The following is a 25788-nucleotide window of genomic DNA, read 5'->3' on the forward strand; positions in this document are numbered from 1 at the left end:
ATCGTCATGGGCCAGTGGTGAAGAGCCTCGAGAGAAGGTTAATTTTTTCGAAAGGAGAAGTCCACTATTTCAGCTTCATCATTCAGGTATGTTAGTAAATTTAATATATATAGTGAAATATTTTGTATTATGAAGTAAGGTTATTTGAAAGAAAATCCCTCGTGTTATATGGTGATACAGATTGAATGGGGGCAACTTTAGCGTTAATATGGATAAACACTGTGCTTGATGACCTCGGTCCTCACCCTTCGGTTCAGAAATCTGTTAAGTTGAATTTGTTCTGCTTTTTATTCGAAATAAGTTACAATATCGCTATACTTGTTTGTCAGTACTACTAATTAAATTACCGATAACAGTACACAGCTGTGTTATTTGAAGGCGAGCTTCGAGAGAGCGTGAATGAAGCATGTGCACGTTATTTTAAAATTAACTAACGTTAGATTTGAGCCGATTTCATTGTGTTTTTCGTGTTGTTTTTAGCTCCAACCTTGAACAAACGCTCACTTTTAGCTTGATTCGTGTGTGTTGTATCAGTGATTGAGCTAAACTCTGCAAAGTAGTGGACATTACTGCCCGCTTTTTAGACGTTCCCGCTAGTCTGCATAAAACCGCAAGATAGCAGTGCACCGCTCGTGCCCGCACAGGCAGATTCGTGCCCGAGTCTGTGCACGCGCGGGAGGCCAGTCACGGTGGCAAGCTCTCCCTATGGCCAGTCCGCCCCTGAATATTATTGAAACATTTAAAAAGCCAAACATATTTTAACAATCCATAGATGAAAGATCAGGTCTTATTTAGAAAAGACACAAAAATGCAGAATAAATTTATTGTGAAATTATATATATATATATATATATATATATATATATATATATATATATATATATATATATATATATATATATAGTGCAAAATAAGTTTAAAATAAATATTTTTATGTATATATTTTTTTCTTCAAACAGCCTGGAAACTGAACTGCATCATAAAACTTGTGCTTGGTATCATTGTTTTAAAATCCAAACAAAATGTATTGTGGTCAGTAAAATGAAATAAATATTATAAAAGACTTCAAGATTGTATTTATCATTACAGAAAAGTGTCATGGGACCCATATTAAGTTTCCAAATTTGATCTGCTGCACACAAGTAGCTTTGAAGAAGAAGGATCCCAGCTTAAATAAAAACACGTCACATCCATAATTGTTTGACATCCTCTTCAAGCACACCTGGTAAAGTATTGTATTTTATAACATGCATAATTCAGACTTGTTGGTTGTTGTGTACTGAAATAATATATTTATCACAAAAAAACATTCTATTACTTACTACTGCTGTTTTAATACAGTGAGAATATTAAGGTCGTTGCTTAAAAAAAGTCCTGCAGAGAAGAAATATGTATTGAAAGGTGTAAATTTGCCTACAGGATTCCTTGTTGCAATGTCTTTAAAATAAATGTAAAAATTAAAGGATTTCAGTGGTGAGCTCATAATGGTGGGATCAAAAGGAAGTGAACTGGACTCTGAGGGACTTAACACAAGGTAAGTTAATTTCAATACATTTTATGTCAAGATTAATTCTGTGATTTAAATTTATATTTACACATTCTACAAATGCTGTCTTCCTACCTCAGATTGTGATGGACCTAGAATGCGACACCGTTTACGAATAAGTCAAGAACCAAATGAAACACTATTTTCCAGAGCGCAGATTATGGAGGGGTCTGCAAAACTAATGGAGCAGTTTCTTCTTCTTAAAGTGCCACTGCTTGTGAGTAACCAAACACTGTTACATTGTGTGCCAAATAGATATGAAAAATCGGTGCATATGACATTTTAAAGCTCATTTGGTAAAGCAAGGCATTAGCAATGCCAAATGTGTTCCAGGTCTCACATATTAATAAATGTATAGATTAAACACAATCTAAGCCCCTTTGGATAAAAGTATCTGCCAAATATGATGTATGTTATTTGATATACAGTTATTTTGTTTTGTTCTTATTCTAATTTTATTGTTTTATTTAATGTTCATACTGAATTGAGGTCACTCAGAAATGTCAATTTCATTAAATTCTGTAACAAATGAAGTGCAGATTAAATTGAAAATATATTACAGCTGTCTACACTGTATTTCTGTATTTTTGATGACTTTAAAGTACTTTTATTTCTGAAAATGTGTCACTTGGAAACTTACACAAAGTAAACAAAATGTTTTAATTCAGGATGCTACATATAAGGACTTAGTGAAGAACACAGAAACATCTTTAAAATAAATGGCCCAATAGAAGGGAAGGAAAGAAGGAAGTACTCAGCATTGAAATATTGTTTTACAGAAATCCAAAGGTCCTAACAGCTCTCCTGATTGAGGCTTGAAGTGTCAGCATTACGATGGCCAACACTCGCTCACTATCCTTCTGCTCCCTCATTTATCAGAGGCACCACAGTAGAATGAATTAGCAATTACTCTTCACTTTCCAGCCGCAACCCAGCACTGGGAAAAACCCATACACTTTCTCATACACATGCACACATTCACTCACTGTGGCCAATTCACCAATACCGTACGCATGCCTTTGGACTGTGGGGGCAACTGGAGCACCCAGAGGAAACCCACACAAACACTGGGAGAACTTGCAAACTTCACACAGAAACACCAACTGACCCAGTCAGGACTCGAACCAGTGACCTTCTTGCTGTGATGTGACAGTTCTAACCAGTGAGCCACTGTGCCACCCATGGACAAAACTATTTACGTTTTAAGAGAGGCCGGCAAACATGGACATGTTACAGGTTGTGGAATGGCTGTTCTCAATGTTTTGTCTAATCATTTAGCAAAGTTTTGTGTGCGATTAAGCTCTTTCTTCAATAACTTTTATTGAAAATTATTTATAAAAATGGATGTTGCCATGACCAATACATACATGTACCGTCAACTTGTTGAAATTGTAGTGTTTTTTAATAGATGTTTGTGTATTGTTTTTATCTAAATTGTAATACATTTTTCATCATTTTAGAGATGTTTGAAAGTTAAGTTTTGTATTTGTTCAATCAGTAAGCGAGCTTACAAATGTTTATTAATAAGTGAAATCATTAGAATTAGATTGTTGAATGCCATTAAGCTGTTAATTATGTTTACTAATTAAATAGTAAAAATGTATAATGTTTAGAGGTAGATCTTATACAAAGTACGTAGAGGTGCAATTTTAAATATTATCTAAAACTTATTTTGTGAAGTAAATTGAATAAATTTAAACAATTTGATTTTTCTGCATTGGTTTTATTTTTTATTCAATAATAAATAACATTAATTCAATAATAAATAAAGAACCCTCAAATGGTTCTAAATAGAACCATGTAACTTGAATTCAAAGAACCATTTGGGGTTCTATTTAATGAACCCTTAAATGGTTCTATTTATAACCTTTTTGGGGTTCCATATATGAAGCGCTTGATAGAACCATTTTTGGTTCTATATAGAACCGTTTCTTTTAAGAGTGTACTTAATTCCTATTGTTTGATTGGAATGTTGTTCCAGGAACATGTCCCACTTGTCTAAATCCCACTAACTATCTGAACCCATCTCATCCTACCCCATTTCTGTCATCTCTAAACTGCCATTTATTAAAAAGGTAAAAAAAAAAAAACTTGATGGATGGATGATGGACAGATGAATGAATGGATAGATGGATAAATGGATGAATTGATGGATGGATGTATAAAATAAAATTATAAAGTGAATGGACAAAGTTCTTTAATTAAATAAAATGATGAATTTTTTTTTACAAGTATGAATAGGTGAACGAACAAATGAACAAACAAACATTTTTATTTACAGGGTTAAAATAAAAACATAATTAATTCAATATTTTTAAATTTATAAATCAATGAACTGAATAGGCAAACAGTATAAATGATTTTTTTATTAACACACTATATATTTAAAAATGTACAATGTATAATTAATAAATCGACAAATAAACACCAATTAAAAAAAAACAAGAGCTAATACCACCAGCAGGGACTATTTATTACCAACTCTTCTGTTGTACATTTATTTAGTTAGCCAGTCCTCTGTTCCTTTTCCACCATATATCACCCTGATCCATAGGCCCAATTAGCACTCAAACAAGCTTTACATTATTGTGATGTATAAAGAGCAGCAGGCGGCACACGCAGCAGTACATTAGCGATCTTTACTGCATGCTGTTCACAGCGGTCCAATTATGAAAGAGTGTAATTACAAAACATGTATGTTTACATGTTTAGTAGCGCTTTAACTTTACTACATGCTGGTTATTTGATGTTAGCTAATTTACATTCCTGGTGATATTTGCCTTAGCAGTCGGGGAGGGAGTTGAAACAAAGAGGCATATATAAAACCAGAGTCTTTGCACTCTTTAACGGTATACAATTGAATCAGAAATAATAGCCCCCTTTTAATTTTGTTGAAACCATTTTAGGGTCAAAATTATTAGCCCTTTAAGCTATATATTTTTTCAATAGTCTATAGAACAAACCATCATTATACAATAACTTGCCCAAGTATCCTAACCTGCCTAGGTAACATAATTAACCTACAGTAGGTTGAGCCTTTAAATGTCACTTTATGCTGTGTAGAAGTGTCTAGTAAATATCTAATAAAATATTATTTACTGTCATCATGGCAAAGATAAAATAAATCAGTTATTAGAAATAAATTATTAAAGCTATTATGTTTGGTAATGTGCTGAAATAATTTTCCCTCTGTTATACAGAAATTAGGGGAAAAAATCAAACATGGGGGCTTATAATTCAGACTTCAACTGTACATCACAGAGATGTGGCATCCGCACCAAGTTGGACACAATTTCCAACCAGCCTCATGTCAGAATGCTGAATGCTAAACGATCTGCACAGAACTAACACATTAACAAATACTTAACATTTCTAGTCTAAAACAACCTTCTGCAATTTATCTCAAAGAAAGGAATAACTGCAGTGAAAATAGCTAAATATTTGGGAGAGTGCTACTATTGTGACCAAATTGTGACCATTGTAGGGTAGGGGGATGACCACACAGCAGCAGTGTTGCCAACTTTGTCGCAATATTTAGCGACATGTCCAACACTTTCTCACACCAATTCAAAATTTTCTGACTTATATACTTACTATAGATAGTTGGGATTAGAGGTGGGTTTTGGTCAACCCAGACTCACTGCGGATACATAATTAGGTCTACATTTCAGGGGATAGGGATATACGTGACCAAAGTTACGCCTTCTTGCGGATTTTGTATTTGCAAATCCACCAGAAGCCGCTGTGTAAACTTCTGCATCCTCTTCTTGCATATATTCACCAGAAAACACAAAATACACTACCTAACAAAAGTCTTGTCGTCTATCCAAATTTTAGGAACAATAAAATAATAACTTGATTTCTAGTTGATCATTTGGTATCAGAATTGACTTATTATTGGCCTCTAAAATAGGCTCATTTTACCAAAATAGAATATGATCATTCATTTTGAATGATTTAATTAGGACAGTAAGGTCTGGCTTAGAAAAAAAGTCACTTAACTGAAATAATTTACAGTATAGAATATAAAGCCATGGTGCAGTGAAAAAAAAATAATAATATTGTGTATGACCCCATGAGCTTGGAAGACTGCCTCCATACATCTCTGCAATGACTCAAATAACTTATTAATAAAGGTCATCTGAAATGGCAAAGCAAGCTTTTATGCATGACTGTCAGAGTTCATCAAGATTCTTCGAATTCTTTATCAATGCCTCCATCATCTTACCCTAGACATGCTCAATAATGTTCATGCCTGGTGACTGGGCTAGCCAATCCTAGAGCATTTTAAACTTCTTTGCTTTTGGGAACTTTGATGTGGAGGTTGAAGTATGACAAAGAGTGCTATGCTACTGAAGAATTTGCCCACTCCTGTAGTTTGTGATGCAAGGGGAGCACAAATGTCTTGATACCCTTAGGATGTTGATGTTGCCATCCACTCTGAAGATCTCTCACACAGCCTCATACTGAATGTAACCCCAAATCATGACTTTTCCTTCACTAAACACGATTCATCAAAAAAATCTACCCTCTGCCATTTTTGCAAATAACCAGCTAGAAGTCAATTTATTACTTGTTGCTCTTAGAACGGGAGTCAAAGATAATACTTTTGTCAGGTAGTGTACACTTCAGCTGACCAATCCAGCTTGCCATCGACTGACTCACTGAACAAATCCACCCCCCCCCCCCCCCCCCACACATCCAACCGATAGTGTTTTAAAAAGCAATCTAGAAAAAGAAAAAAAAATTATTGCCACGTGATTTCAACACTTTTTCAGCAAGTTTTTCACTTATTTAATTACATTTTTTTTTAACATTTTGTTTCACCCGGTTTCTGGTACTATTCTTTGCTGGACCTGAACCTGGTTGTCGAGGTCAACTCCGCTCCACCTCCCAAACCCACTGACATACACAGTGAGCAACGAGAAAACTGGTAACACTGGAAAAAGCCATGCACACAGAGGTAAGCGGCCAGCTGATAATGAGCAGAAGCCATCAGCAGCATCATACTGCCCCTTGGCAATTGTTTTAAAGACAAAATGCACCTCTGCCTACATAATTCATGCTCTACAGAAATGTAGACAGGGGCATGTACTGTATCCACAATGAGCCTATGTTGGGTTTGGTGCCATGTCACCTTTTAAAAAATCATTCATTTTTGTATGGCTGAAGATCAACCACTGAATCATGAGCAGATACAGTTTAACTTTATGATGTCAGCAATATGCAAATTTACACATGGCGTTATCTAGTGTCATATGTAACTTTTTGAGCAGAACTTAGCTACTTTCCGTTGAAAATAGATGGCAAAACTGCACTGCAGATGCCTGGAATGCACACGTCAGCTTAAAGGTTTGATCTTTATTAGAACTTCTGTGCTTTTTCGAATTGACATTGGCCCTTTTTGGTAGGAAAGATATGATTGGCAAGAAACAGAAAGCCTTTCATTAGTCCAGAAGGCAAAACACCCATTGTGACCAAATCTTTCAACCAAAAGCCAAACATGATGATTACCACTACTAATAGACAAGACATCAAACCCCCTCAAAACAAGAGATAACAGTAAGATCCAGCACAGCGGTAACCTACAGAAACCATTACACGGGCTGAAATCTAATTCTAAACTTTCTCCAGTGGCACATAAAAACCATATAACACAGTTGTGCACTCAGAAAGTCAAACACTAGAAGCAGAGAAAGTGCATTTGTGCTGATATAAGATTTCGTAAATGATCTCCCTGTGACTCTTATTACCGCTAAGGGGTAGCAGGGGTGCTACCATACAAATCGTTATATGTGACCATTATTTCTGAAGCAGGTGCTTGTCAAGCAAGTCAATCTCAGGAGTATCAGTAAAAATGGGGTTGGATGAGTTATTACTCTCAGCTGGACAGCTAAGGGCTATAAAGGTATGCTCTGTCTGACAGGTGTTGTCATACACAGATTCTTAGTAGGTATATTTTGAGGAATATTCATGTCTAGCGGCTCAAGATGGAAATCCTGTAGGTGGACAGTTGGCCTTCAGCTATTAAAACATCTAAATGGACACCTTCATGCTTGAAAAGGCAGATCAATCTGTCCATCATAACAAAAAATAAGCCTTAAAGGGTAAGTTCCCTCAAAAAAAAAAAAAAAAAAAAAAAGCAATCTTTTAATGATTTCCTAAGTTTTTTTTTTTTTCAGATAATTACTTTTGGGGAAACAAACACTTTAAATGGCACCTATAACAGAAATAAATTATGTTTGTAAACTGTTGGGCAAAACTGTGTGTTTGTATCCACTGTCATATTGGAGTGATATAAACACAACAAGTCTCTTTTTTTTTAAAGTTCTTGATGTTAAAATAGAATCTAAATCCCATTATTTTTGAGGCCCACCGCAACGAGATGTAGGAGTGTGGTTTTCTCCATCCACCGAATTGATAGACAGGCACCATGTTTGAAAATTAACATGTATACTCGCGTGCACAGAACATTGTTTTGCAAAAAAACTGGGATTAAAATATCTGTCTAAATTCTCTGTGATTTTAATAAGTTTAAAATGCTTTTGAAACAGAGCATGTTTGTAATAAAGACAGAAAAATTCATATGTAATTCTTAACCGCTATAATCACATAGGCCCCTAATTTTTGTGTTAACAAACTGCATTTGTGTGTGATTCATCATTTCAGAAAGGCTTGGCTTAGCCCCACCACAAATATATATGTCTCTATCACTGACTACTGTTTATCTGATGTAACGCAAAAGTATTTTGAGCAGTGATTTTTATACGTTTAAAACGTTTTTGAAACAGAGCATGTGTGTAATAAAGACGGTAAAATCGCTTTGTAACCGCTATAATCACCATGGCCGCATGGTGTCAGTAAACGCTAATATGTGTGTTAGTGTACTACAAATGGCAATTGTGTGAGACTCATCATTTTAGAAAGGCTTGAATAAACTCCACCACTAATACATGAATTAAACTTGGTATTTTTGATTAATGAGCTGTATTTCAGCTTTATCCGTGTCTGTCTCTATCCCTGACTGCTGTTTATCTGGTGTAACGCAGTAGAAGCAGACGATCACGTGGAAACGGTGGGCAAGTAGAAGCAGATCATTTACATTTAAAGCCACAGGCTACAAAAACAGCTACATTGTACTCAGATAGAAAATATGGCAGATTCTAGAGGTTATAATAAATTATCTAACGACTATTTTGAGTTGAAACTTTACAGACACATTCTCATATCTTGCAAAAAAGGTTAAATAGGTGCCCTTTAAAACATTAATGCACTTGTCATATATTTTAGGGGGAACATATAAACATCTACTCTGTTTAAAACAATCTAATTTAGAGTAATTGATTTAGACTGTTATCGAAGAAGTTTGCAGTCATCAAATAGCACTCATGGTAGTGTTGTCAATGTTGTTGTTTATCCAGACATCATTGTAAGCCAGGCACAAATTAATATTGTGAGGTCATAGCATAGCATAAAAACCATGCATCTCTTTATTTATCATCAGTCTGCTATGTAATGATAATTTGCCTCTTATAATCATTTCAGCTGGAAACTACAGTGAACTGCATGTACAGTATAGGTGTGCTTTTGTGGTTTTGATATCATTTTGTAAAACGCAACAGGCATTTTTAATTCCAGCTGTATCAGTTAACCCAAAGAGGTGAAAAATGAAGATGAAGGTTATCATAAACATGCAGAATATGCTTAATTAGCATAATTAATTCACATACTTAGGAATAATTATGCTTTCTTTTTTAAAACAGATGTCATACACTCACCAAAGACTTAAATGCAGTCTCAGCAGGATTTGTGAATGATATAAGGTCACCAGAAAGTGATTTACTATAGTTATAGATACACAAAAACATGAAGGGACATTGAAAGGTGCACTGTAAAAAATGCTGGGCTGCACAATCGATTTGTGTTGGGAAAATTTGAAGGAATTAAGTTAACCAATTAGTTTTTACAAATTTAAGTGAAATGAACATGATGAATTGTGTTGTTTCAGCTCATTTAAACAAACAACAAATATCTACAGTACAGCAAAATGAGTGTTCAGCCCCAGGAAGACACCAGTACAACAGCTTGTAAACTTACAAAATATGTCACGTAGCATGTTACAAAAATGGAAAAGGACAGAAATGGAAAAGGAAAATACTGGCTAGGTAATTCTCCCATCATCCCTTGCTGACTGTCCCAGCTTGAGATGAGCGAAGACGGGTTCCTCTCAGTCACATACTGTATGAAGCAAGTAAACAGCTGGGGAAGTGTGACAGCATGACAGGGACATTTCTCATCACTGGTATAGCATACTGCCCCTACTGCTGCTCAGTGTGAGGCCTCCAGCTCTAAGAAATGATGCAGACACGAGAAACAGCAAGACACTGGTCTGTTGAGTTTAGCAGACACAATAAAGGTGCACAAAGAGAGTCAGATTGTGGCTGTGTTTATCATATATGACACTTATGTATGCATTTTGCATGGCATTAATCATTTGGATACTGAGGTTGCATGTTTTACTCCCAAAGTGGTAAACAGTTTTTTTTTTTTTCTTTCTTTATGAGGAACATTACTTTCTTTTTAGCTCTATGTTAAACTGTATGTTAACTGTGTGTTAAAAATGTACAGCACAATTGTTGGAGTGCGGTGTAAAGAACAATACTGACAAATTGATAATACCTTCCTTTACTCAAAAAATTACTTTTGCTACTTGTTCAAACTATTTATTTAAAATGGGCTGAAACAACACAATTCTTGTAATTTTTTGTGGGGGAAACCTAATAGATTTATGTTCAATCTACTTAAATTAGTTACGTTAACTTAATTGATTTCTGTTGGGACAACATGAATGAACTGTATGTAACCTTACCTTTTTTAATGTGTTTTATCTCTAAACAGATTAGCTTGATAACACTCAATATTCCATAGATTTATACAAGTGTTATCCGTTTCTTCTCTTAATGTTTCAGAGGTCCAGCTCAAAGTAAAGATTTGCATTTGTTGAGATAATTTATTATGTATGAAATAATTGTTGAGATTATTATTTATTAGGTATAAAACTTGTGTTGAGATTATCATTTATTATATATGAAGTGCATGCAAACAGTACCATAACCCTTGGAAAATGTAATTATAGTACAAGAGTAGGCATGGGTTGATAACCGTTTCATGGTATACCGTGGTTTGGAAAGTCAGGGTTTTTAAAACACCAACGGTCTTTGTACGCTTTTTTTTTTTTTTGTTAATGTTGTTGTTTGTTTGTTTTTTTACGTTTTGTTTAAAGTTTTTTAGGAAAACAGTATCTTCAGCAGAACAAAATATCCATAGATGCACCTTTAAATTTTAATGAAATGTTTTTTTTTTAACTAAAGAAGACTATGTTAATGATTTATTTCAATTATTTAGCCTGACATGTTTACGTTTACAAAATATTTAAAATGTTTCTCAAAACAAAATATTTTGTGTTCAAAGGATTTTTTTTTTTTTTTTTACAAAAACATTTAAAAAGAATTTATAATAGAGCAGTAATCACAATACCGTAAAACAGTGACTTTTTTTATCCAAGGTTACCACACCGTCAAAATCTCATACCAGCCCATGCCTATAGAGTGTCCTGGAACACTGTGTTTTAATATGAAAATATCTCAACAAGCAATGTAGAACCTGTTAACTAATTAGCAGTAGTGTAAAGTAACTGATTATAAATGCTCAAATTACTGTGATTGGGTATTTTTCCAAAGATTTGTAACTTACTGAGTAGTTTTAAAAATGTGTATTATTACTTTACCTTGAGTAAATTTTTAGTGCTGTATTGGTACTTTTACTCCACTACTTTCCTGCAATCTGTAGTCACTACTTTATTTTTTCTTGTCTATGGAGATTAGAAAAATCAGTCCTGTGATTCCTGTCCAATCAAATCACATATAGAAGGTCATTCTCATGATAATAAACTACCTCATGACGTGGGTGACTTATTATGAAACATTAAAAGTGTCTAAGGGGATTTTCAAAATCTTTACATGCATTGACCCAGAGACTGTTTAGATGCACATCGCTGATGAGACGATGATGGATGTTTACTGTTTTATGACCGAAAGGGCCTTAAGCAGCCAACAGGCACAAGACGATGTACTCTAACATCGTGGAGACGTTGCATTTTGTTTGGAAATGAAAATCAGGTTGACGTCAATGTCCAATGGCCAACCCTAAATCAACCAAATATTAACGTCTAATGATGTTACAGCTTGACGTTGTGTGGACGTTACCACTATGATGTCTATCAAATGTTGGATTTTGGTTGCCATACCTGACAAATAAATGTCAGTTTTTGATGTCAATATGACGTTGGTTTAAAATGTTGGCTCAACGTTGGATTTTGGTCAGTTTCAAACAACCTAAAATCAATCAAATATCAACGTCATTTGATTAGATGCTGGTTAGACACTGAATTTTGGTCACCTGATGTCATGACCTAAATCTTACCCAACATTAATGTCTTTGTGTCTGCTGGTCAATAACTCAATGCACTACAGAATGTTACGTTTACACACATGTACAAAATATATGTAAACGCATCAACTTCATTTATTCATTCATTTTCTTGTCGGCTTAGTCCCTTTATTAATCCGGGGTCGCCACAGCGGAATGAACCACCAACTTATCCAGCACATTTTTACGCAGCGGATGCTCTTCCAGCCGCAACCCATCTCTGGGAAACACATCAACTTTTTATGGCATAATACTTACTACCTACCACTCTTGAGTACTTTTGAAATGTCTACCTTTTACTCCTACTTTGAGTAATATTTACAACAGATACTTTTACTGTACTTGCACTTCATTTTTAGGCAAGTAATGCAACTTTTACTTGAGTATGATTTCTCAGTACTCTTTCCACCATCGCTAATCAGTAAATGTGACTGTTGGCCAAAAAAAAAAAAAAAAAAAAAACCTTGACATGTGTCGACCTGCTATGGTCAGTCCAAATACTATGTGCTCTGCCACAGTATATAAATATTGCTGCCTTATAAATTTAAGTTTAATCAAGTTACATTTTCTAGTGATCTAAACTTACATCAAAATGACTTAACATTTTTAACTTTGTATAACTTTAAAATAAGTTTGTTTTTGTTTGTTTGCATTTGTTGCATGACTAGGCCCACACGAAAATTGCGTGCGCAGAAATCCACAGATTTCCGCTAATTTTTAGCCCATCATTGAGTCTATTTACTTGTGTAATTGTGTGTACATTTATATTTATTTAGTTTTTAATCTCATGTCACTAATATTATTGTGATAAAATAATAGTAATATTAAATATTTTATAATGATTTATTTACAATACAGTTAAAGTAATAAGTAGTATTTTCTGTCTTTGTCTTTTAGATGTATTATATGAGAGACTTGCTTTGTTTGCCAAATAAGTGGATCTAATTAGATTCTGTCTGGCCCTAGTTTAGTTAGAAAAGTCTTTATGTCTTTTTGTCAGATTATGTTTTACAGTTTAAACCTAGCTTAGACAGGGTTCTCACTCTTTTATAAACAGCAGATTCAAGGACTTTCAAGGACTTTTAAAAGCACCTATACTTTCAAATCAAGCACTGTTGTAATTCATACCTGCAGCACATGTAGTGCCATGAAAGTCTTTCCTTTACTTAACATTTCACTTACACTTAATAATGACATTAACATATATGAGTAATAGTAATGTTTTGAACCTGTCATTTTCTAAAATTCATGTTCAAAGAACTTTAATACAATTTGAGGAACTCAATATTTTTAAGATTTAAATGTGATTTCTGAAATGTTGCTAAAATGTTCATTAATTGTTTGAGGTACAAGACTTTAGAATTTTGAAGACCTTGTGTTTTTAAATAAAGAATTTCTCAGTTTTTTATTCTGTTTTTGATTACAGTACAGGACAAGTGTCTAAAAATTTCCAAAATTAATTAATTTCTGAAATTAAAGGCTCAATAGATGAATTGCCATGTTTGTAAACATTCAGGATGCACGCACAGCAAGGTTGCAGAAATGCTACCATTTACAATGAGGGAATGACATCCGATGTGATACAAAGTTTGTTGTTGTCTTAGATATAAGTTATATTGATTACATATTATTTATATTATTTACTTGATGCTTTCAGCATATTATAACAGCTCGTCACCCAGTGATAAGCACAGTTATTTGGCAAAATTAACGTTAAAGTGAGTGGAGTTTGCTGACAGGTTTATTTGAGAAAGCACCCTTTGAATGGATGAAATGAAATTATGAAATGGCCAAGCATACAGCCCGAAATATACAACTATTTCCAAGTGATTTTACAAGTGAGAAGTTAAAGGCCTACAAGTCTTTGGATGCCTACACTTTTGTTCTGTGTGGTCATGTGCAAGAAATAATGTTCCAAATTCTAAACTTTCTAGTGCTAAAAAATAATGTTCTGCCTAGCCAAGGACAAGGAAGAAAGACTGAGCTACAAGGCCTGCTTGATCATCAACAAGCAAAACTACTGTATTCTGACAGCAAACTGCACCTGTATGGAAGGGTATGTGAACCTACACATTTTACATTTCATTCTTAGCATTTTAGTGTCCTCAGTTTAATTAATCATATTTAAGTATTTTTGCTGAAATCATTGTTGCAGTAATGTGTATGATTCAGCATAGTGTGAACTTACCTGATATGAAATGAGAACTGCAGAGTCCAACATTTTTAATTAGGTCATCACTCGATTCAGCTCCCTTTTAGCCAAAGACGTCTGTGGTTGGCATTAAAAGCAGTGTGGTGTACGGTAAAAGTTTAGTTTTCTATTTTGACGGAATTTGGCATGCTACCTCACAACACGACATGTTTGCTATCGCAACCAGTCTCTTTTTGTAACCGGGAACCCGTGTGACGTCATGTGACGTAGATTGGTAATTCCTCTATTATAACTGATGACAAAGTTCAAAAGTCAAAATTTGTCAATGATGTTTGGAAAAGAACATGATTATTATTATACATCATTGGTTTAGCCCTCACCCTTTTCAGGTTTTAATAACACCTCTTTATGCTTCAGTGAACCAAACAGGGCCAATTATCAAAAACAAACTACATTACCAGCTTATAGAAATAACAGCTTCACATATCTTGCCAAATGAAATATGTCTAGAAATGTATGTACTGCTGAGATTTTTTTATGATGACAAAATGTAATCAATTGGATAAAGAGCTTTTGGTTTTAAAAGTGCAAAAGCCACTCATGTGTGAAAAGCTATCAAGAAGCTCAAAAAATCTGAAGGAGTGAATGAATTTTTTTTTTTTTGAGCAAAAGATTATAGTGATTTTGTCTTCAACTGACGTGGTCATACTTTTGAGCTTACAATTAAAAGCCTGTATGCAGACTTAAATGTGCAAAATCCCTTAATCGTTTAGATTTTTGAAGGTAATTCTGCTCTCAGACCATTCAAACATTAAAAAAAAGCTGTGCATTTAGATTCACTATGGCAGATCCTCTCTCAGACCATCCAAACCCTCTAAAAAACAGACTCTGATCATAAATCAAGAAAAACAATGAGAGGCGACATGCCTTTTTTCCTCAGACCATTTTTAAGAGAGAAAAAAAAAAACTTTTGAGTCTGAAATCTTGATGGTTCTAATAGGAAGCCCCAGGGTATGAATACGAATTTAACAAGCATCAAATAGAAAAGTTTGTGCCAGTTTGCTGGTCACCTATAATCTATTAAAATTGAAAAGGTGGGAAAGACTAAAGGCTGGACTGGCTCTTAAGATGCACTGCTGAAGTTTTGCATTTTAATTTGTGCTTTCCATAAAAACATGTTCTGAAATGGCTGGTCACACTCACCATATTGAGTGACTGTGGCAGAAGTCCAAGGCTGAGATGATCTGTCTGAAGAACTTTCGAGCTTCTTTGGGTGTTAACCGGCCCTTCTTTACCAGATAGTCAAATAGCTCTCCGCCTGACACATGCTCTAAAACCAAATACCTGCAAACAGACACAGGAGAAAAAATTACATTACAAACCCAAACAAAAATCTTACAGAAGTAGAACATTTGGGAGGGACGTTAAGAAGTGTGTGATCAGAACCATGAACCACGGCTGAATTCAAAATTCAGCAGGACGGCTGACTTCAACTGCAGTTCGGCAGGTTCACTTTGACTCATGAACATTTCATTCATGCCGCCGTGACAAACTGGGGTATTAAACGCAAATAAGGAGTAAGGACTGGTGAGAGTGTTACGAAATTTAATAACGCACGCCAAATGGAGAGAAAAAAACTTACGCTTTTCGCAATGTGTGTGTGTGTGCAGTCCTTTACTGACAGCCACGTCTGTGGATCTTGTTGGAAAATATGACAAAAAAAAGTCCTATATAATGGTGTTAACTGATCGCATTGTTTACTTAAATAATGCCGCTAATACATACATACTCCGCATGTCTTGATTCCATTTCTGTTTAATTCAGTTATAACATTAGTCAGATTGACGTGATCAAAAAATAAATAAAAAAATTTGCTGTTTGGAGCTTATGTAGGCCTACAGTTAAAAATTCGTGTTTAACTGAATAAACAGTTAGTAACACAAATGCATCTTATTGAACATAAGCTATTTTCATTACCAATTATCATGGTAGAACAGTTTCTCAAGCAGTTTGTGATGCATTTTGGAAACAGGAGATGAGTCCCTGGTCTAATGCGGCACCTGGCTTGAGAAACCCGCTCTCAAACACTTTTTATTTGGGTAGCACATATACAGTATTCTGAATGCCTTTGGCAGAATTCAGATGAGCCATTTTAATCTAGATTATAACCGAGATTTTTGGACCGTTATCGTAAGTGTTTTTTTTGTTATATATGCTCCAGATTTGGCATCAGTACTGACTAATCTAATGGATATGCACAAATATTTTAATAGGAAGCTATACAATATTATATGAATTTAAAAGATACATTTGTGAGGGGTGTACTAATAAATGCTGGGCATTGTACTTTACATACTAAAAATTGTATTTAAAGATGTTTTATTGCTAGTCTTGTGGTATAAAGTGGAACAGTCAAATTCTCAAATATAAAAAAACTCATTGGATTTACCTTGCTTTTTAACAATAACAATAGGGGTGAGGCTAAAATTTGGTTAAATAACCAATTTAATGTGCGATTCATGCATTTATAATCCATTCAATGATTCACAATGAGATTTGATTCAATCTTGATTTGCCATATAATAATCGAGTGCTTATATGTTTAAAGCACTGCTTTGCATTGCTTAATGTGACTCAATGAGTTTGTAGTATTTAAATCCATTATACTGTATTGGACTGGCCTGGTTGGAAGAGGTGTGCCAGAGTGCGGTTTACTTTGGCTTTGGCTCGGTATGGTTGTAGTGTGAGTGAAAGTGCACATGAGCCCAAGACCGAAGACGAAACGTGACTTTTACTGGATTGTTTCATATGGATTTATTAATCATACTTACAGTATAATGAACACACACTGTTTTAAATTATTAAAGACGCAAACTCCTCACTGCACGACAGCTGCACCTTTAGCAAACCTCAATTCCTGCAGCACAGGGACTTTACGGTCGTTTATGAGAAGTTAAAGGGGCTAATCTGTATGGCGAAATATCTGACTGCGTTTCACCGCATCGCAAATGACTAAAACAATATAACTAGAGAAATCCTTACTGTGCTGAGCAAAAGCGCTTACTGAACTGAGCATCATTGATGATGCAAGCATGCCCAGGCCCGTATGTAATGTGAGTGCGGGTGTCAGGGGAGATGGGAAGGGGTACAAGCATGCTTCGGCCCGGTTCAAGGCAACTGTACATAGTGTAAGTATGCCCTTAGTCTACCAAAATGTGTATATTCCATACAAGGAATGAAAGATGTTTTCAACTGCATGGAAAACATGCATGCGTCACTCCCAATATGCCGCACCCCTCCATTGGAAACAACGAACTTGTGCACGCAAAGGACGTCATATGTGAGCGGCCTATTTCAAGTCAGCTTCACAAAGAGGTCTTTGATAAATGCACGACAAAAAAATAAAGAAATAAATTGGGCACATAGAAAAGTACACGTACAAAAGTACACACAAATACTTATGATAAGTGGTTAAACAGGACATCGAAGCCTTACTTGTGATTGACGGCGCACACATACAGTCTATTTATTTGTTTTGCCATAGACCTATTCTAGAGTAATTTATTATATCTTTATTTGTGATTTTTCCTTATATCTGTTTTAGAGTCATATTATATATTAAGATCTAATTGTTTTCCTTTGGAAATATGTTTCAGATTCACACTATAAAATGTCTGTGTGTGTCAATATCATGATTAAAATCAAAATCGCAAGATTGTTCAAGAAAACAATGATAGGTTCCTTTTGCTCCATATTGCTCAGCCCTACTTACAGTAGTGCTACACACTTTAAGTGTACATGGATCCAGAATGTCTAATGTTTTGTTCAAACAGATACTTTGAATAAAAGCATCTGCCAAGTGTTTACAGTAAATGTAAATAGATTAAATGCTTTGAGAATACCTCTGCCCCTAATAGCATGCAACGGTGTTTATGATTGGACAAAATATTTGGCATATCCCTGAGTGCAAGATTCATAGATAATGTTGTGCATTTTTAAACCAAAACATTTTGGTTTATAAATATTTAGGAGAACACCAGCATGTAAAGTGCATAGCATCAAAACTAAAAACATTCATTTAGCTATAAGTCTATATATGAACCTCAATAAATGATCTGTTTTTTCTTAATATGTCATTAAAAGTCTGTTAAAGACAGTTCCACCTTCAAGCATTTATTCACTTAAACAATAAAGTAGGGTTGAAAGTGATCTCTTTGCTTCTAGGTTATACAGGCCAGAGAAAAAAACTGGCTGACATCTTCGAAAGAATGTGAACCAAGAGTGCACAGTGCAAAGTGAGGGTAAGGCAATTGTAAAAAGTACTCATGATAAAACATTCAGTTGGATTTAATTTTAAGTCTCATTGGTTTAAAATCAAAATTCAAAAGTTTGAATTATGATTTTTATTCTGTCCAATTACTTTTGGACCCCTAACAAGTTGGAGGCACATTTACAAACTGATGTAATTCCTACAGCGTTCATCTAATTTGGATGTAAATAACCTCAATTTAAAGCTGACAGTCTGCAGTTAAAGCACATTTTCATCCCATTTCAAATCTATTTTGTTAGTGTATAAAGCCAAAAATGTTAGAATTGTATCGATGTCCAAATATTTAGGGACCTAATTCTATGTCATTTCTGTGTACTGATCTCGTATTATTCAGTTATGCCTAGGTATACCCAGGTTTTCACTCTATGGCACTTTTAAAAATATTACCAAAATTAAAAATATTAAAACCATGCAGTGCCTTAAAATCAAAGAAAAATATAAACAAGGCAGTGATGAAATAAACAAATCATTTTTATAAGGATTTGTTGACGCCAAAAATGCTAAGTGAATTATCATGGTGTTTACATGAAGGATGACTCGTGGCCCCATTAGCAGCTCTCAAACTGCCATGACTAACAGGCTGCTTCACAGTTTCATCATTAAGAGTGTTTTATCACCAGCAGAATCCCTCGCTTCTGAAACCTTTAAAGATCAAACACATTTACACTTGCATTTTTGCCAACTTTTAAGTTAAACAAACCACAAAACTTTGTTCTTGCTCTATAATTCCACATTTTGAGTTTGCAGTTCTAATTATATTTTGTTTCTATGAAATGACTGCAAAAATAAGATAAATATCTAATGAATATATTGTTGGTGGCTGTCAAAAAGAGCATTGGCAAAAAAAGAAAATGGTTGTCACAGGGAAAGATCCTACCCTAAATGCATTGATGTAAATTTCTAAAATAAAAGCAATCTACCGCTTTTGTAAATGAGAAAATGGAATAATTAATTTTTTTATCCGGATAAAAAAATGGAGCAATTAAACAAAATCACATTAAAACTGAACTTTTCAGTTAACCTAAAATCGGAAGGATCACTCCCTACATGTACATAGTTTTGTTGCTGATGTGTATGTACAGTACATGTATATCTTATTTGAATTATTCATTTATTTTTACTTCTTCGTCTCCCGCCCCCTTTTTTTCTTATTTTATTTTATTTATTTATAAATATTTATTTTATATCAATTTATTTATTTTTACTATATATAACAATATACATACACACAAAAAGGAAAGCATTTATATTGCTAAAAGAGAAAGCGGATGTACAGAATTTGTACTTATATTTGTGAGTGTATTCAGATGTGTGATCTCTGACATGTATCTGATGTAAGTGTAAAACTACTTGAGGAAATAATAAAAATAAAGAAATAAATGTAAAATACATAAAAATTATCACTTTCACATAAATATGGCTAATCATGGCATAGATCTTTGACATGTTACTCTAAGATATCTAAAACTACACTTTGGTATGGGAAAAAAATGCTTTTCTTACTGTTTTGTAAACAGTTAGACCGTATGAAAAACATAGATAAAAAAAGAAAGTAGTCATTTCTAAATTTTCTTTGACAAACATTATTTAATCCGTCCGTAATGAGTTTATCTTTTAATTTTCATTTTTAAAAATATTATATATATATATATATATATATATACATATATATATATATATATATATATATATATATATATATATATATATATATATATATATATATATATATATATATATATATATATATTTATATATATATATATTTTTTTTTAAACATGTATTAAAATTTTGGTTCTTGCAACACATTTCAATTTAAGTTGGAATAGTAAAGCATTTACCACTTTGTAAAGCTGCCATTACTCTTCACAACAATTAAAAGACATTTAGGCACTGAAGACACCAAGTTATAAAGTTTCAGGTGTAATTTTGTCCCATTATACCTAAAAATAAGTACAGTACAGGCACCATAGATTCTCTATTGGATATAGGTCTGGACTGCAGGCAGGCCAGTCAAGCACAAGTAAATCCTCTTCCTCGGCACCTTTGCATTTTCATTAGCATTTTTCATAATGTCCCAAAATTTCCTAATTTGATTCTGTAAATCAATAAGCATTTTTTAGACAAGTAAAAAATATTTTCTCTTTTTCAGAAATAATATGTCAAGTTTTTCCTTAAAACAAGCAAAATAGTAAGAACAAATAAAAAAAAACCAAGATTATTTTGCTTGCTTTTAATTTTTTAAAAAATATTTCTAAAAACAAGAAAATCTATTTAATCGTGTACAAAATGTTTCTTGATTTATGAACTTTCAGATATTTGGACTAGAAACAAGACAGAAATGTAAAAAAGTAGTACATTTTTCTAAAGTAAAACTCTAAAGTAAAAAAAAAAAATTGAAAAACTGTTAGCAGACCATTACACTCCTTCATCAAACTACAGTACTTACAAATATTTCTTATTTTCATAGACGTCGTGCAGCTTTAATACATGAGGGTGTTCTATTAGCTTCAAGATGGCAATCTCTCGCTCCACCTGTACAGAAATAAAAGATAGACAAGATTTAGAAGTCACAGTAAGAATGAATAAAAAAAAAAAAAATCAATCAATCAATCAATCAATCAATCAATCAATCAATCAATCAAAATGGTAAGTAAACAATTAAAAACATCACAAATACAAACTGGAATTTACTGCAACAGTTTAGGTTTGTTAGTGATTCCAGCTCCTAAATGTTTTCATTTATGATTCTTACATTAAAATAATATGAATGTTTTACAGGTTTAACCCTCTACCACATGGTGTTGTCATATAGCAACATGATATTTATTTTCATTTCCCTGCCACTGTTTTTTTTTAATACCAACATTCAAGTATTTTTTTTTAATAAAAGACCTTAGTTTAGCCAATGATGTGCTTTGGTTAAGTCAAATGATGAGCAGTTTTTTTTTTTTTTTTTTTTTTTTTTTTTTTTTTTGCAGTGCAATTTCTGAAAGACTGACATTTATTGTGAGTAGTTGCTGAATGGAATAACTTATGTCAGTCCCACAAACAATCTGAGAAATAGCCTACAATAAGTTATGATGACATATTAATTTTGGACATATTTGTTTTAGCAAATATTTTATTTTGTAAATCAATCAAATATGTGTGCTGTCAGTATGTCAGCTGTGATCTTTTAGGTTGTAACGCTAACAACATGGATGGATAGAAATATAATGTTGATTAGTCATATGTTAATGGCATTTGCATTATAGATAAAATCAGATTTGACAGGCTATACATTTGATTAGATTTAAATACAGAGGACAGTGTATTAGTGACGACCACCATGCAGTATGGTAAGCGAAAAAAGAAAAGGTCATAACTGGCACATCCTGCATGACAGTGATGATGAGGTTTTAGAAATCAAGAGAATGATGCAGATTGGACATTTCATAAGAGCAGTGATGGAGACAATTCAGATAAGTTAGCTCAGATGCAGGTAAGACAGTAGTATATTAAACATTGTTAGCTACATTATTCTGATGCACCTGGATATACTAGACTTGTTATTTATTTGCTATAATATATACTGAAGGGGGCGAGGCAGTGGCGCAGTAGGTAGTGCTGTCGCCTCACAGCAAGAAGGTCACTGGTTCGAACCTCGGCTCAGTTGGCGTTTCTGTGTGGAGTTTGCATGTTCTCCCTGCCTTTGCACACCTTCTGGTGCACCGGTTTCCCCCACAGTCCAAAGACATGCAGTACAGGTGAATTGGGTAGGCTAAATTGTCCGTAGTGTATGAGTGTGTGTGTGGATTTTTCCCAGAGATGGGTTGCGGCTGGAAGGACATCCGCTGTGTAAAAACTTGCTGGATAAGTTGCCGGTTCATTCCACTGTGGCGACCCCAGATTAATAAAGGGACAAAGCCGACAAGAAAATGAATGAATGAATATACTGGAGGAAATATTTATACCTACTGTATGTTGTATACATAATATTACAATATTATGTATTTTTTTTTTATAATATTCAGCAAAAAATAATGGAATAAGTAAAAGCTGCCAGAATAACAGTTGTGTTAAAGTATGTATAAGGTGTCGTTTCTATATATGACATATGGCAACAGTATCATGAAGTCTTTATTTTTATTTATTAATTTTTTTACAGCACTTCAAGTTAATTCATTCTAAGAAAAGAAAAACAGTCAAATATTATAATGCATGCAGTACAATTACAATACTGTACATACTGGCTCAATTATACTATCCCAATCATGTATACATACACACAAACTGATAGAGTAGTATTTGGGACCTGAGAACAGCTAAATCATATCCTCCGTGCAGCTGAAAAAAAAAGTGTAGGGTTTAGGAATAACATATTTTAGCAGATTTTTTTTTCAGGAATACTAGCACTATTTTAATACAAATCTGCATCCTTGTCAGTTTATTGAGCAAACTATGCTTTTCTAATTTGATTCTCACAAACACAAGATCAACATTGCTTCTCAATAAATCAGGCTTAAGATGACGTATACATCTAGACTGCATATAAGATGTCTTTGAACTGACAAGGAACCAAATAAAATCTTAAAAGAAAGAGAAAAAGGTATCGTAAGCACTAAAATCGCGAGCACAAAAAAAAGCTCATAAGTCACAGACTGAACCTAAGATTGTGCCAGTTGTAAGCAAGACAATCATCTCTGATTTACATCACTGTCTTCTGGAATATTCCTAGCATGCATACCTGCCACTGCAGATCAGAGCGGTGAACGGCAACATAGACAGTATTTCCTGAACCTGCCTGACTCTTATGTTCTAAAACAGCACATTGATCTTGGCTCTCAAATCCTTCTGAATTACTTACGCTCACAGGATAATACAGTAAAGACCACTCATGTGACTCGCATCAGCATTCCTCAATGCATTCGAGTTAACCTTCAAGCTTCAGTTGTAAACTGACTGTAAGCTTGACTTTGTCCCTAGTTGCTGCTGACCTTTCATAGCACGTCCAAAAGATTTGCACAAAACGTGCATGATGTACAGTATCATGCATGACACAATGTGAGGGGAAGGTTTAAGATGGCGGAGTGAGCGGTTGCATTTAAGCAGACTTTATAGTTTGAAAATGTTCTAACTTTCATATTGATAAAAAAAAAAAAAACTCAACTAGTAGTCAAGTAACTCCAAGTTAATCTTGAGGAACAGTTACAGCAGCAACACAAGTTTTTTCACCCAATTTCCTGTTAAGTGGATGGCAGAGGAGAACAGATCTATTATGAATCATGATTACAACTTACATGCCCTAGAAGAGGCCTGACAGATTTAACAGATTTGAAGGCTCTGTAATTGCGCATAAAGGTGATGCAGAAGGCCACTGGTTAATGGTAGCAATAGAAATTCATAATAAATGTTACATTATACTTTGTATTTATGCATATAACTCCAAAGTGGACAATAGTAAAACTTAGTAATATGATTAACAAATGGAAACAGGCCCGGCCCTAACCAATTTGGTGCCCTAGGCAAGATTTCAGGTGGCGCCCTGTCACATTGCAATAAATTCCACTACTAGTGTATAGTCATAAGAAACTAAACAGCTTTTTGATCGACTACTACAAGCTGGGAAAACGTCAGATAAATATGGCAATGCAATTAACATTATTGCTAAATAGATCTAATATTTACACATTTGCTTGAGGAAGTAATGATGGGGGTTGTTACATAACTATTACTATTTTCCATAACATCTATGCTCTTTTATAACATTAGCTGACGTTAAAACTAACAGATAGCACTATAGATATTTATTGATTAGCAACATTAGGATGTAAAAAATATGGGACAACAAATAGCTTCAAATAATAGAATACATAGCAAACAATAGAAAATATTGACAATAAAATAAAAGGTTTAACCTATTAAAAACAACGGCTTATACAGAAGTTAAATAAAGCTATCAAATTTATTTAACTTTTAATTGTATTTGCATATTGATTAAAGTTACTATAGTTATTTAGTGAAGAGCAGCAGATGAATCTCTCATTGTGTTTTGTTTGATAACAGAGGTGTTAATGTAAGAAAACACAGATCTATATGAATGAATGAATGAAGCATTAGACTACTTTAGTAACTTTTTGTGCTCATTTAATAGAAAATTAGTTGTGTTTAAAATAAAATATGCAGGATAGAGCAAAAAAAAAAAAAAACAGAAAAAAGAAGCACTTACTGAGAGCTCCGCTCAGCGCGAGCTCTCCCTGCTAAACGCATATCCCCGACTAAACGGAGCAGTGGTCGTAATGTTGAGTGAAAAGAAAAAGAAAAAGACAGCTGTGAAACATAACCAGCTTTGTCTTTTTGTAGGAAACACACTTTAGATCTTTTTAGGCTAAGAGGTTTTTGAGTTATTGCCATCTATCACTGAATGTGTCAGGAATATCAAATACAAAACCAACTTAACCCCGCTAATTTCTGGTGCCCCCTGGATGTACAGTACCCTTAGCATTTGCCTATACTGCCTAAGCCACGGGCTGGCCCTGAATAGAAAAAAAATATATAATACTGAAAATGTATTAATTGGGGGAGACTTTAATATAGTTGCTGATTCATGGCGAGGTTCACATTCTGTGTATAATGATGTTATATTAAATTGATGTAAAGATACAAATGTGGTTGATTGCTGGATGGTATCTAACCCAGACACTTTTTAATGAACATAGTTTAATTTCTCAAGAAATGGACAGTGTTTAAGATTAGACTATTGGCTAATTTCTGGTGAACTATGTAAAAATGGTACAGAATGTAAAATTTCTAGACGGTGCTCGCTGCAGAGTCATTTGAGCAGAGCTGAGCTCCAGCGAGGGGGAGCATGAGCTCTCGCTCATCCTCCTATAAGCTGTTTTAATGCGTACACCAACCCCACCCCTAACCCTACCCCCAGTGACATCACTCGTAGAAGAAGTGCAAAAAAGGAGGAGCGAGAGCTCAAGCTCCCCCTCGCTGGAGCTCAGCTCTGCCCAAATGGCTCTGCAGCCAGCACCACTTGAAAATTTCAGCAGCCCCTCTTACAGATCATTGTATGGTTACTCTGTCCTTAACAGTGCTCAAGTAGCCTCAAAATACATCCAATGTTTGGAAGTGTAATAATGACTTGGTAAACAATTATATGTTTAATCAAAAGGAGCTGGCTCTCATTGAAGAGATTGAAAAATTAGATATGTCAAGTTTAAATAAATGGGAATGGTTTAAATTTTTACATACATTCATTCATTCATTCAATCATTCATTTTC

General features: G+C 34.1%; 2 protein-coding genes and 1 pseudogene across 25 annotated transcripts in view; 2 read left to right on the forward strand and 1 right to left on the reverse strand.

The window, feature by feature from the left end:
• Positions 1 to 25788, forward strand: part of LOC147837710 (uncharacterized) — a 633655-nt pseudogene that overhangs the window by 310600 nt on the left and 297267 nt on the right. The gene's annotated exons all lie outside the window — the stretch shown is intronic.
• brsk2a (BR serine/threonine kinase 2a) overlaps positions 1 to 25788 on the reverse strand; it is a 312045-nt gene that overhangs the window by 99988 nt on the left and 186269 nt on the right. For all 23 annotated transcript variants that reach the window (XR_015526514.1, XR_015526511.1, XR_015526510.1 and 20 more), the window contains exons 3-4: positions 20966 to 21051; positions 15390 to 15530 (exon numbers count right to left, since the gene is read on the reverse strand). Coding sequence is in view for 12 of the 23 variants with exons in the window: in XM_087312364.1 (XP_087168490.1) it covers positions 15390 to 15530; positions 20966 to 21051 (227 nt within the window). In the remaining 11 variants the exon portion in view is untranslated. The remainder of the gene's footprint in view (positions 1 to 15389; positions 15531 to 20965; positions 21052 to 25788) is intronic.
• LOC147837713 (uncharacterized) overlaps positions 2215 to 25788 on the forward strand; it is a 977861-nt gene continuing 954287 nt past the window's right edge. Inside the window, exon 1 of the mRNA XM_087312390.1 lies at positions 2215 to 3110. The gene's annotated coding sequence lies outside the window, so the exon portion shown is untranslated. The remainder of the gene's footprint in view (positions 3111 to 25788) is intronic.

The sequence above is a fragment of the Danio rerio genome, chromosome 25 (assembly GCF_052040795.2).
Source record: "Danio rerio strain M-AB ecotype USA chromosome 25, GRCz13ab, whole genome shotgun sequence".
In the NCBI taxonomy this organism is placed as follows: Eukaryota; Metazoa; Chordata; class Actinopteri; order Cypriniformes; family Danionidae; genus Danio; species Danio rerio.